The sequence below is a fragment of the Oncorhynchus mykiss genome, chromosome 18 (genome assembly GCF_013265735.2).
Source record: "Oncorhynchus mykiss isolate Arlee chromosome 18, USDA_OmykA_1.1, whole genome shotgun sequence".
NCBI lineage: Eukaryota > Metazoa > Chordata > Actinopteri > Salmoniformes > Salmonidae > Oncorhynchus > Oncorhynchus mykiss.
The window spans coordinates 45,977,373-45,992,215 of NC_048582.1; the positions used below are offsets into that span (position 1 = coordinate 45,977,373).

The window sequence follows — 14,843 nt, forward strand, 5'->3', positions numbered from 1 at the left end:
CCTCTTAAGGGACTCCAATACAGAGCAGAATAAATACATAGTTAAAACACCGGGGACAGAATAAGCATCGGACTGAGAGGCGAGGGGACTCTGAAGAGATTATTAGTTAGACTAACTGCTCAGTCTATATGCTATTTATGAAGCACGTGCACATGTGCACAGACAGACACACACAATTAATCAGTCTCTCTGGGATTTTTGCCATATTTCCTCTGTGATATCTGCAGCTAAGAAAACTTGATTTTGTGGCGGCTTTACATAAACTCAGCAAAAAAAGAAACGTCCCCTTTTCAGGACCCTGTCTTTCAAAGATCATTTTAAAAAATCAAAATAACTCCACAGATCTTCATTGTAAAGGGTTTAAACACGGTTTCCCATGCGTGTTCAATGAACCATAAACAATGAACATGCAACCGCGGAATGGTCGTTAAGACAATAACAATTTACAGAAGGTAGGCAATTAAGGTCACAGTTATGAAAACTTAGGACACTATATCGGCCTTTCTACTGACTGAAAAAAACCACAAGAAAGATGCCCAGGGTCCCTGCTCATCTGCGTGAACGTGCCTTAGGCATGCTGCAAGGAGGCATGAGGACTGCAGATGTGGCCAGGGCAATAAATTGCAATGTCTGTACTGTAAGACGCCTAAGATAGCGCTACAGGGAGACAGGATGGATAGTTGATCGTCCTCGCAGTGGCAGACCACGTGTAACAAGACCTGCACAGGATCGGTACATCCGAACATCACACCTGCGGGACAGGTACAAGATGGCAACAACAACCGCCCAACTACCAGGAACGCACAATCCCTCCATCAGTGCTCAGACTGTCCACAATAGGCTGAGAGAGGCTAGACTGAGGGCTTGTAGGCCTGTTGTAAGGCAGGTCCTCACCAGACATCACCGGTAACAACGTCGCCTATGGGCACAAACCCACCGCCGCTGGACCAGACAGGACTGGCAAAAAGAGCTCTTCTCTGACGAGTCGCGGTTTTGTCTCACCAGGGGTGATGGTCGGAATCGCGTTTATCGTCAAAGGAATGAGCGTTACACCGAGGCCTGTATACTGGAGCGGGATCGATTTGGAGGTGGAGGGTCCGTCATGGTCTGGGGCGGTGTGTCGCAGCATCATCGGACTGAGCTTGTCATCATTGCAGGCAATCTCAACGCTGTGCGTTACAGGGACGACATCCTCCTCTCTCATGTGGTACTCTTTCTGCAGGCTCATCCCGACAAGCATGACAATGCCACCATCCATACTGCTTGTTCCTTGCGTGATTTCCTGCAAGACAGGAATGTCAGTGTTCTGCCGTCTGGGACCTGTTGGATCAGAGGGTGAGGGCTAGGGCCATTCCGCCCAGAAATGTCCACGAACTTGCAGGTGCCTTGGTGGAAGAGTGGGATAACATCTCACAGCAAGAACTGGCTAATCTGGTGCAGTCCATGAGGATGAGATGCACTGAAGTACTTTGTCAGTATCTGGTGTGGCCACCAGCTGCATTGTTACTTTTGATTTTGACCCCCCTTTTGTTCAGGGACACATTATTCTATTTGTGTTAGTCACATGTCTGTGGAACTTGTTCAGTTTATGTATCAGTTGTTGAATCTTATATTCATACAAAATATTTACACATGTTAAGTTTGCTGAAAATAAACGCAGTTGACAGTGAGAGGACATTTCTTTTTTTGCCGAGTTTATATTTTTCTCTATCCTGTTAATTTAAAAATCAACCAATACAATGTACGCACTCAATTATAGTACGACTTTAAGCAGAATATGTCTCTATGCAGCCTCCAGCATGATCTATTTTCTAGCACACACATATGACAGAGTTGTTGGTTTGAGCACGTCTCTGGAAGTGCTGTGTTGAGCCGGGGGAGTGTGTATCAAGCCTTCACTGCGATTCATTGCGGCCAGCCGTTCAAAAAAAAAAAGAATAACGATTCTTCTCGAGTCAGTTAAGGTCAGTTCAAAAAGAACACCACAGATTCCCCTGCTATCGCTTCGGTCACAGTGATCTGCTGGCTGCCGCTGCTGTGGCTGGTCAGACATTCTTTACACATGCCATGCTGATTCTTGCACAGACTTTAGCTGTGATTTTTGTTGTTTGATTGGGCTGTTTTCCACAGTAACAGTGGTCGAAATTGCGAACCCTTTGATAGGACCTTTTTCTGCAGTAAAATTGTGGTGATTTGTCAAAATTGCAAGCTCTTGTATAATATGTGTGGCGTGGTTGATTTTGCATAGAATGATGCAATCGCAGAATCCTGGAGGGACTGATGAATGTATAACTTTAAAGCATCTACACTTTGGGAGAATGTGTCTGCTAGAATTCTGGCTTCTGGCTCCTGAAGTCCTCAGAGATTTAAGTCCTACATTCCAAAATGTCACATTTACACAACACTGCTGGTCTCTAGGGAACAACACCCAGCATCCGCATTCCTTCCTGTTCATGGCCCATCACACAACCAATCACAGCACTCCATCTACAGTGAGAACTGAGGTCTTTGAGCATAGAAGACTGGCTTTGGGTCACAATAGAAATTCAATGGCAGGTCTAAACATCTTGAGCAACCATTTAATGGTTTTAATATGGCCATTGAATCAATCACCATGAAACAACCTTTAGATGACCGCCAAGGCGACAAAAAGCCCCAGAATGCTTGATATAGGGGGTAAGTCACACCCAAGGCACATATGACGGCGTTAGCCTCCATTTCATGACTCAGACAGAATTAAATGAACTGCAAATTAACCTCAACCTTACGTCCTTAGCTCATGCCCTTGTTTCGTCTGTTACATGAAATCCAGCCCCTGCTTCCCGATCTTCTCCCATTTTAAGCTACGATAGAAGTTATTAGATGGATATATCTGTTCCTTCCTCTGTCTCTTTCCATCTCTATAAGAGCTCAGTACCTGTCTCTCTGTAGGAGCGTACTATAGATCAGTGACCACCACATTAGTCGGCCCATTCCTCAGCCTGTCTGACAGACCTGATGCCATACGCTGCTGAGAAAAGACTTAACAACACTCATCTCGGTTCGGCTGTAGTAATCCAAACATACTTCCCTGTCAACATCAAGTCTAATCAAATCAGGTAAGATTTGACTTAATTATTGATTTGACTTTCCTAATATTTAAACACATTAATGCAAGCAGATTATTGACAGTGCTGAAATGGCTAGTAGCTCAGTGACAGGGCAGCCAGACCCAGTGATATATTGATGTTGACATGACCACTCATTTACCTGCTATAAAAACACTAACCGTCTGCCACATACTGGAGAGAGATAATTAAATTGGGATTCCATCAGGACCAACAGATTATTAGTGGCAAAAACATGAATAAAGCTATGCAGGCCTACAGTTGCGGTCAAATACATTGGCAACCTTCCGCTCTAAAAAAAAAAAAAAAAAAAAAAAAAAAAAAAAAAAATAAAATTGTTATTTTTTAAAAATCTTCTCAAATAAGATGAAATTGAAAAAAACTTTTCGGTCACTATACCTTGTTATTGGATTTTCAACATTGGGGAAAAAAAAATATTTGTAAACTTAAGTGCACCACATTAAATTTATAAAAGAAAAATGGCATGGACGAAATGATTGGCACCCCGGAGTTAGTACTTGGTTGGCCTTCAGCCAAGATAACCGCAGACAAAGGCTTTTTGTAGCCATCAATGAGCTTGCTGCACCTTTCTACTGACAAGTTGACCCACTTAGCAGAAAACTGCTTGAATTCCCTCCACCAACTAAAATTATCAGCTGAAATTCCAACCACTATTACTAGCCTATTAAACCTCTTTCGTATCGTCTGAGATCCCTAAAGATTGGAAAGCTGCGGTGGTCATCCCACTCTTCAAAGGGGGAGACACTAGATCCAACATGTTATAGACCTATATCCATCATGCCCTGCCCTTCTAAAATCTTCGAAAGCCAAGTTAATAAACAGATCAGCAACCATTTTGAATCCCACCGTACCTTCTCCACTATGCAATCTGGTTTCCGAGCTGGTCATGGGTGCACCTCAGCCACGATCAAGGTCCAAAACAATATCATAACCGCCATCGATAAAACTGTGCAGCCGTCTTCATCGACCTGGCCAAGGCTTTCGACTCTGTCAATTACCACATTCTTATCGGCAGACTCAACAGCCTTGGTTTCTCAAATGACTGCCTCGCCTGGTTCACCAACTACTTCTCAGATCGATTTGACACACTGAACTCTGAGGGCCTGTTGTCCGGACCTCCGGCAGTCTCTATGGGGGTGCCACAGGGTTCAATTCTCGGGACGGCTCTTTTCTCTGTATATATCAATGATGTCGCTCCTGCTGCTTGTGATTCTCTGACCCACCTCTACGCAGACAACAACATTCTGTATACATCTGGCCTTCATGGACACTGTGCTAACAAACCTCCAAACGAGCTTCAACGCCATACAACACTTTCATGGCCTCCAACTGCTTTTAAATGCTAGTAAAACTAAGTGCATGCTCTTCAACCGATTGCTGCCCGCACCCTCCCGCCTGACTAGCATCACTACTCTGGACAGTTCTGACCTAGAATATGTGGACAACTACAAATACCTAGGTACCTGGTTAGACTGTAAACTCTCCTTCCAGACTCACATTAAGCATCTCCAATCCAAAATTAAATCTAGTATCGGCTTCATATTCCGCAACAAAGCCTCCTCCACTCATGCCGCCAAACATACCCTCGTAAAACTGACTATCCTACCGATCTTTAACTTCGGCGATGTAATTTACAAAATAGCCCACAACACTCCACTCAGAAAACTGGATGTAGTCTATCACAGTGCCATCTGTTTCATCACCAAAGCCCCACTGCGACCTGAATGCTCCCATTGGCTGGCAATCACTACATATCCAATCGCCAAACCTACTGGCTCCAGGTCATCTATAAAAGTCTTTGCTAGGTAAAGCCCTGCCTTATCTCAGCTCACTGGTCACCATAGTGACACCCACCAATAGCACACGCTCCAGCAGGTATATTGCACTGGTCATCCCCAAAGCCAACACTTCCTTTGGCCACCTTTCCTTCCAGTTCTCTGCTGCCAATGACTGGAACAAATTGCAAAAATTTCTGAAGCTGGAGTCTTATATCGCCCTCTCTAACTTTAAGCATCAGCTGTCTGAGCAGCTTACCCATCACTGTACCTGTACACAGGCCATCTGTAAATAGCACACCCGACTACCTCATCCCCATATTATTACTTACCCTCTTGCACCCCAGTATCTCTACTTGCACATCATCTGCACATCTATCACTCCAGTATTAATGCTAAATTGCAATTATTTTCACCTCTAGTGCTAAATGTATTGCCTACCTCCCTACTCTTCTACATTTGCACACACTGTACATAGATTTTTCTATTTTTCTTTTATTTTGTGTTATTGACTGTATGTGTGTTTATGTGCAACTCTGTTTTGTTGTTTTTGTTACACCGCTTTGCTTTATCTTGGCCAGGTTGCCGTTGTAAATGAGAAATTGTTCTCAACTGGCCTACCTGGTCAAAAAAATAGTTTTCAGATTTCGCCATAGATTTTGGATGTGATTCAGATTCGCTGGCCACTCCAGAACAATCCAACGTCTCTTCTTAACCACTCCTGGGTGCTTTTCGATGTGTGTTTGGGGTCCTTGTCGTGCTGGAAGACCCACAACCTTCAATTGAGACGTTTTTACACACCGGGTTGAACATTGTACTACAAAACACCTGATAATGTGTTGATTTCATGATGCCTTGCACACCTTCAAGGCCCCCCAGCACCAGAGGCAGCGCCACGGCATTATCAAACTAGGTGTGATTGTAGGCAGCCTGTTCTTTCCTTTGAATGAGAAAGTAGCTACGTTAAAGAAAACAGCCATTTTAAAAGAAGGATGGGAGAGGCTTAATGACCATTCTAACACAGGCTCGGTGAAGCGTGATAAAAAAAAACTAAACCAATTGGTTCAGACACCCAGGGGAGCAGAGAACACTGAAAACAGACTGGGTGATGTTAGATAACAGACCTACAACAACAGTTAAAGGACATAATGGGAAAATTGGAGAATGGGACAACCAATATGGTTTACAACAAGAGAGAGATCGGTTATAACAAGGGGTTAATAACGCCATACTGAAATGACTTCAGAGACATGGAGATGAATGAACATGGGATGTGTAATATACCATTACAATGACTAGTTATGTTATTGACCCCTGTACGTGTGGTCAATGATAAAAAGCAGGTGGCAAAAGTAGCAAATTGTAAATTCGATGGGAAGGCATCTCATGGTTCATGGACGTAATGTAATCACAATACAAAAAAAAAAAAGTTATCCTCATCCACACACAGCCATTCGGAACACCTACTCAGAACAGAGATATTCTGTAGACAGAGAGGTAACGTTACCCATCAAAAAGAGAGAAGTAACAAGATCTTTAGGCTAAGACATTTTATTTCTAGGTCCGTGATTTTAAAAAGGACACATGGTGCAGCATGAGCATTCTCCCATCAACACTGAAAACTAAAAAGGACCAAAGACTAGAAATAAAATGTACTTTCTCATGGAAGACCCTGACACAGCAGCGGCGACCAGGGTTACAGAACTGTATCTTTCAGTTGAACTCATAAACAGACCGAGAGAGACTGAAGACGTTCACTTTATGTGTGTCTGAAATGGCACCCTCTTCCCTATGTAGTGTACTACTTTCTTTTTTTTTTTTACCAGAGCTCAGTCAATCCCTCTAAAGAGGATAGGTACATTATTGAGAACACAAAGGCAAATTCAATAAAGGGAATGGGGTGAAACAGACATATTCCATTTCTGCAGTCTCCTGGTTCACAACAAGCCCTTCGTCAAGCAGTGTCCCCAGTCACAGTGATATCTAAACCATTGGATTAAAACTCACAACTGGAACCCATTTGCCATGACAAGCTGTGTGACCTGTACTGGTGGCAAGGGAGCGAGGGAGAATGAGAGCGAGAGGTGGAGAGATGGATAGAGACAGGGGGATAGAGGTGAGCGCGAGTAACATCCTGAAAGAAGAGTATCAAAAGTGCCACCAGTCATCTTCTATATGACAATAATAAAACCCAGGTCGGGAAGTGGAGAGAAAACAACGTCACACAGATTTCTATCATGAGTGTCGCTACAGTTTTTATTCAGCCATCAGATTCTCATTTCTTTCACCTCGTCTCTCTCCAAATAACTTAAAAGCCATGTCCACAAAATGACAACAGGGGACAGAATACCGTTCAGAACAACTCAATAAAACACTAGCCTTTATATACAAATGATTTCTGTCTGTCTGACTGTCTCTCTCTCTCTCTGTGTGTGTGTGTGTGTGTGTGTGTGTGTAAATAATAAGCATGGCTGAAAGCGAGACAGCTCAACCTCAAACAGACGTAGAGGCATCACTCAGGTTCCCTTTAACCAGTCAATTAGAGCATGTCGCGTGACGAGGAACTTCGCTTACCAGCCAGACAAAAGTCGGGGGACAAGAGTTGGGCTCCGTGGGGAATTAATTAAAACTATGTGATGCCATCATCATCATCATTAACAACGCAGAGCGCACAGTCACACAACATGCCAGATGAGTGAGTGACAGAGAGCAGAGGACAGAAGTACCAGGTAGAGGTGGAGAAACTTCAGGTGGAGGAATACTTTGTCATTTTCTGAACAAGCAGAGAAGTGACAGCTTTTCCAGTCAGGCACACTCTGGACAGCCCTACTGAGACAAATAGAGGCTGCTGGAGAGGACCCAGGAGTCTGTCCCCTGACACATTAGCTGCCCTCAGATGTCATTAAACACCATTATCTAGCTTGGAGGCTGGAGATGCAGTCTGCACACAGTGGATGTGCCAGGGAAAAACAGCACTATAACAACTGTGTGTGTGTGTGTGTGTGTGTGTGTGTGTGTGTGTGTGTGTGTGTGTGTGTGTGTGTGTGTGCGCGTGCGTAATGATTAAATTCTCAGAATACTTTCCTTAAAGAGAGAGATGGAACATTAAAGGATGTACTGATGTTTTTATGTCAGAGTGGTTCTGTCTAGTTCTGTGTGTGTGTGTGGTTCAGTCTGTGTACGGCAGATATTAGGAGCTCAAAATAGCACGCCGCAGAGAGTCCACCGTACGGCTCCAACCCTGCCTGGAGACTGTATAAAATCTGTATTCACACAGAGTTCATGTGAGTCACATGTAAAGGTATTGTGTTTGTGACATAATGCATTTTCCATGGTCCTTCCAACCAGATCTGTTAGTATTTCTTTCAATATGCACACATCTTTGAAAAATGTTTAGCAGGTACAATGTATGCGTTCCTCACCTCCTTGTCCATGCTGTCCAGGTCTTCTTTACAGAATGTGTAGAGGGGGTTGGTCTCTGACATGCTGGGCTGGCGTTCCCTCCGCCGGCAGGAGGGTCCAGGCTGCTCGTCGTCTCGACTGGAGGGACCCGCCGTCTCCCCCTGTTGGTCCTTCTGACCCCCCCTGGTCACACCACAACAAACCACCGTCAGCCAGACACAAACATCTCCAACTGTTACCCAATTATTGTGAATCACCATGAGAAATCCCCGATAGTGGGAAAGAGGAAGAGAAACACCCTTTGTGCGTCTTCTAATTACACGCAGCCTCCAAAACAGCTCTATTTTTCCATTATGTTCTAAACTTTCAGTAGAGGGTCAGGCTTACAGCCCAACAGCCATAGGGGCTATCAGGAGTATATGGCTAATATACAGCCCTACTAGACATATATACAAGTCCTGTCAAAGGCAAGTGAAGTGTGGTCGGCCACAAACCACATTTCAAGTTTGTGCGTGCGTTTTCAAAGACACGGGAGACAGTCAAGGACAGATGTTTGAGGAACGATACAGTGAAACTCTAAATTAATATCAGAAAAATGACAGATGCTACCCATTAAACTTTCCTTTTTTAATCTAGGACAATGTCGACACGAAGCAGGACGCATCTGTGATGTGTCCCACAGAGTGTAGGGGGAGAACATGTAGGGAAAAAGGGAACGAGGGTGGAGGGAGAGGAAGGGAGGAGGGGTGCAACTTCTGGGCTTTTAAACGCTGTGAAAATGAGACATTTCCCAGTGGGAGACAGAGCGGTTTGCAGACCAGAGAGAGATCCACTGGGATAGTAGGAAATTACAGATATATTTCCTTCATTTTAAGCCAAGCAGGATACATAACATGTTCTAAATGAGATCTACTCAAAATACTTAGAATATTGCTCTTCGTTGACGAATCTGATTAGTCTATTTTAAGCTAGCTCCTCTTGTCCAGTCCCATTGTGGACCTTTGTACAACACAATCACTTCTCCCAATGAGAGGTATCTGCTACTGAATTTTACAGATGACGGAGAACCCAGAAATATCCTTGGATACGCTACAAAGAGCTCCTAAGGAGTGAGGCTTAGAGACTATGTTTGGCAGAATGTTTAGGCAATCTGAGGACGGCCAAGGTGAGGCTGCGTTTGCGTGTGTGTGTGAGGAGCCACGGTGAGGCTGTGTGTGTGTGTGTGTGAGGAGCCAAGTTGAGCCAAGTTGAGGCTGTGTGTGTGGAGCCAAGGTGAGACTAGGAAAATAATTCGAGCCTGACTGATATCGGCGGCTGATATTGGCCTTTTACTGATATAACATATCGGCCAATAATTCCAACGATAACCGATATTCAATAAATAAGATGAAAAGAGAATCTCATGCTGATCTGAACACTAGTGCCCATTCTCATGCTGATCTGAACACTAGTGCCCATTCTCATGCTGATCTGAACACTAGTGCCCATTCTCATGCTGATCTGAACACTAGTGCCCATTCTCATGCTGATCTGAACACTAGTGCCCATTCTCATGCTGATCTGAACACTAGTGCCCATTCTCATGCTGTGTCATTATTTTCACAATGTAGGACATCAACATATGAAGTTTCTGGACAATTGCTCTTTTGGATGGCAGTTTGAGAATTTTGTGTTGAAAAAAACCTTTTCAATCCCCGCAGTAAAACAGTATATCGGCAGATATATCGGTACGTTTGTCCCCCGAAAAGTCAGAATCATTATCGGACACACAAAAAAAAAATACATATCGGTCGGGCTCTACAAACAATATCTGTTGAAGAGTAGACAGTCCTGGGGTTGGCACGTCTCACTACTGTCCTGTTAGATCTGGTTAGAGGACCTCGTTGAGAACAGGAGTGTAGCTAGCTGAGGATAAACAGCTGAGACAGGCTGGTCCCACTGAGTGGTGATGTAGAGAGGAACATTTTGCCCAGAAACCAAGAAAGTACTGAGCGATTAAGAGGGGAACGACACTCCACATCACCCAGTATGTACTGCAGGCGGCAGCACTTCCTCCTGGTGGTCTCTAATTGGGAGTGGAGTTTCTTTGATGATTTCTCTCTAATTTGGGCTTTATGTAACAAAAATTCCACATTGTGCCTCAGTGTGTGTGTGTGTGTGTGTGTGTGTGTGTGTGAGACCAACTCTGCTCTGCTGCGAAGCTTCATCCTGATGTTATTAACATGACTTTTCTGTCTCAAAGCAGAACGTTAAGGAGCCCCTAGCAGAGACCGTCCGGTAAACAGACGCCAGCCAATTTAGAGATGAAAACCTTTCACAACATTTGGAGCCAGCTCAAAGGAAAACATTTGAATTGAGACCAACACAAAGCCTAGGATGTTAACTCTTTGGTACACACCAATTGAGGTGGCAGAGATGCTTTTGGTGACTCACACAGGAAGGACAGAAGGTTCTCTAAAGTGAGAGCGATTTAATCTTGACAAACTATGGGTAAAGAAGCTACCTACACTACTGAAAACAGAAATACATGCAGACACTGCAAGTAATATACAACCTTAAGGTTGGACTGGGAAATACAAACCTGTCAATACAACTTATTGTAGCTGCTTGCTGACTAATGAGCAGTTTCCCATCACATTCATCATAGCCCCAGTACTTTATTTCTCCTCCAAAAACAGACCTTTCCAGCATTAACATGCTAATTCATCTTCACCTCTAGCTGTAGAACATAATGAACAGGCAGAAACTCCAGCAGGAAATCGGCTAATCATTTAATTCCAGGAGAAAAAAAATCCACATAGCATATAGGCTAGTGGGCCTCGTGTATACATATATATATTTATATTCATTAGAGGGAGCTGGGTCGGTCGGGGAGCCACCTTGCAGCGTAAACACCTGCTGCTCGGCTCATAGACAGACAGTTGGTACCCGGCGTACTAATAGAAATATGATTAAACAGACCAAACACGGTTCTCTACGTTACAGCTGTAAGCGCTGCCAGAGTTATTGTTTTGAGTGTTACATCTTCTGAACGCTGACAAAATTCAGAGCTCTTCTGTATACAGGGCCCAGGGGTCTACTACATGTAAGGCGATATACTTACATTAGAGTCATTTAACACAGGGTTTTCCAAACTGGGTCCTGGGGCCCGCCCTGGGTGCACGTTTTGATTGTTGCCCTAGCACTACACAGCTGATTCAAATGATCGAAGCTTGATGATGAGTTGGTTATCTGAATTAGCTGTGTAGTGCTAGGGCAACAACCAAAACGTGCACCCACGGGGGTTCCTAGGACAGTTTGGGAAAGTTTGGGAAACGCTGAATTAGGGTTAAGTGCTTCGCTCAAGGGCATAGGCAGATTGTTCACCTATTCGGCTCGGAGATTCAAACCAGCGACCTTTCGGCCCAACGCTGCAACGCCTCCGTATAGCAGCCATCAGAGCAAAGAGAAGGACAGGACAGAGACAAGCTACGTTCCAGAATGTTCTAACTGGTACGAGACCTGGTGTCCTTGCTCATCTAGCTATGAGGGGGGCAAGAAGACTTACTAGGTACTTAGAAGCACTGAAAAGCCAAACATCAATCCCAGATATCAATACATCTGATGGACACCCACAGAAGAGGACCGGTCTGAACACGCATGTCATCCATCATCATCCAAAAGTACGCGCCACACACAGTTGTGAATTGCCAGGTCAGTACCTGAGCGAGGTCTGGTCGCCATGGGCAGAAGACATGGAGGCCTGGAGGTAAGATGGTGGTCTGGAGGCCTGAGTCCCACGGCGAATCAGCTTCCCCGTGACTGGGTCGTACGTCCGCACCTCAGGGGCAGCTGGAGGGTGGTGGTGGAGGGGGGCGGGGGGGAACCGGGGGTTCTGGAAGGACCCTTGGAGGTCAGGGAACGTGACTGGGCTGTTGCTCCTAAAGACAGAAGCACCATCAGATAACTGTGTGTGTGTGTGTACTGTTGTGTACTGTTGTGACTTTGTGTGTGTGTGTGTGTGTATGTACCGTTGGGTCTTGGTGTAGTCCTCCTTCAGTGGATACAGTGATTCCTCCACCCTCTCCCAGCGCTCGAGACATCCCCACAGCCAGTCAGGATTCACCACATGGAGATGTTTACAGCCTTGGGCCTGACGCACCTTCTCTGTACCTGAGAGAGACGAGGAAAGGGTCAATCAAGAAGAGAAAACAGAATACCGTCTGTTGCTAGATACCAAACTTAAAAGTAGAACTGACAGCGTTTTAGCAACATGAAATCTTATTAACATCTGTTCATATACACCGCCAAGAAGAACACATTTTCTGACATGAGAGCACTTCGATATGGTCATTTTCACATCTAGTAAGACGTGTGAAATCTATAGTAATATAGGTTGGGAACTCGGGCATGTGATTGGCCAATTAATGCAGCAAATAAAACCTCATAAAAACATGTGTTTTGTCCAGGATCGAATCAACGCAGACTGGTGCGCCATATCAGAGAGATACAGTAGGCTTATATTCTAATAAACCATTTGCCACATGGACCCGGCATGATTAACTTTGAACTGGACTATGTGTTTATAAGCAGTAGCAACAGCGCAACGTTAGATCATTACAACGTATTCACTAAGAGCCACAAAATACACCTGAATGGATTTCTGCAAATATGTAAATACCACGGGAGTCCTCTTACATTTGGGAACTTCGCAGTCCTATTAATGTAACCGTGAAAAGGGTAGGATCTCTCTCCCTCAGTTGCCTATGCGCATCAACAACAAGATCAACAACTAATGCTAGCCAGAGCAAGATGAGATAAAATCTAACGAGGGAACATTAGTTAAACCCTCTCAAACCTTTTCAGCAAGTTGGCCGTCAGAATTGCACTGATAAACGATGGGGAATAGTAGCCTGCTCATTCTTACAACTGAAATGGGAACTTGCCTACCCGCCCATTTGATCGATGCCAAATACATTTGATTGACAACTAAGAGACAGTTCAAGTTTAACGTAGCTAGCGAAGCGATTCACATATCTGGCTAGCTAGCCAAATTACATCTGCATCTCTATTTATAGCCAAAGATAGGCTCCGTGCAATTATTTCATATCTGCAAAGTAGTTAAAAGGCAGCCAGTTCCACTTTAACAACCAAGCTGCATAAACAGAGGAGCAAACTGAAGAGATAAATATACAACAACTCTTGGATGCAAATGGAAGTGGATTTTATTGTTAAAACCAACACTTTCAATGGGCCTCCCGAGTGGCGCAGTGGTCTAAGGCACTGCATTGCAGTGCTAGCTGTGCCACTAGAGAGAGATTCTGGGTTAGGGTCCAGGCTCTGTCGCAGCCAGCCGTGATTGGGAGACCCGGGGAGTGGTGCACAATTGGCCCAGCGCTGTCCGGGTTAGGCCGGCAGGGATGTCCTTGTCCCATCTCGCTCTAGCGACTCCTGTGGCGGGCAGTGCGCGCTGACACGGTAGCCAGGTGTACGGTGCTTCCTCTGACACATTGGTGCAGCTGGCTTCCGGATTAAGTGGGCATTGTGTCAAGAAGGTTGGCTGTGTTTCAGAGGACGCACGGCTCCTGACCTTCGCCTCTACCAAGTGCGTATGGGAGTGGCAGCGACGGGACAAGACTAAATACCAATTGGATACCACGAAATTGGGGGGGGAAACAAATAAAAAAAAAAACACTTACGGGGGAGCATCAATCATACATTCAAAGCCAATTGACAATTGTCCTGAAACATTTCATTTATCTATTAGGTTCCATTGACAATCAGTTATTTTATTGGCATTGTCAGTTCAGAGAGCAGCAATTTCCACTTGACGTCTGACCCAAAGATAAGAGACCTGCATCTCAGAGCAGCACCGTACCCAATCAACACAAGGTTAGCCCATCTCACAGCGGCAAATACTGACTCTGCTCTGCACATCGATAGCCTATCATTCTTTGCCATATTTTCTCCCCACGTTGATTAGGTGTGTCTGAAATTGATACTAGCGTGTTCAGTTCCGACTGTGTAGCTAGCTATAAGCCAATAATCCAGAACAACAAGAGGTCAGCCTTGAGATTGCATAGCAACAGCGGCCAGACAGACAAATCCTCTGAATATGATCTGACTGCCAATGCTGAGATTTGAGATGGCTAAACAAAATTAATTATACAAGGTAGCTAAAACATTAGCCCATGGGCCAGACCTCACAATTTGGGCTGTCGAGTTCAATTGGGGTGACGATTTCCTTGAAGGCCTTTGTCCCTAGAGTTGGAAAATGTGTGAGAGAAAGCTGCCAGTTCTGCACTGCTATGTTATCACTCTTTCATCCCATTGGGATTTTACCAGTATTCAACACATTATTACTCACGTATATCCTTTAATCATATCAATGGAAAGCTTAGATTTACAGTATACATCAGACACAATTACAGAATATTGAGGTCAATGTCACTTTGATAATTTGACATATCAGAATTACCTGTGTAAATTGCTTTAAAAAAGGAAACCCTGAAACATTTTAAACTTTGTTCGACAAGTGTAACTAGGCTACTCGGGAACA

General features: G+C 44.5%; 1 protein-coding gene across 4 annotated transcripts in view; it reads right to left on the reverse strand.

Annotated features, from left to right (window-relative positions):
* The window catches only part of LOC110496375 (RNA polymerase II subunit A C-terminal domain phosphatase), a 116,943-nt gene that overhangs the window by 65,517 nt on the left and 36,583 nt on the right, over positions 1-14,843 (reverse strand). For all 4 annotated transcript variants that reach the window (XM_036952938.1, XM_036952936.1, XM_036952937.1 and 1 more), the window contains 3 exons: positions 12,316-12,457; positions 12,007-12,225; positions 8,326-8,488 (listed from right to left, as the gene is read on the reverse strand). In XM_036952938.1, coding sequence (XP_036808833.1) covers positions 8,326-8,488; positions 12,007-12,225; positions 12,316-12,457 — 524 coding nt within the window. The remainder of the gene's footprint in view (positions 1-8,325; positions 8,489-12,006; positions 12,226-12,315; positions 12,458-14,843) is intronic.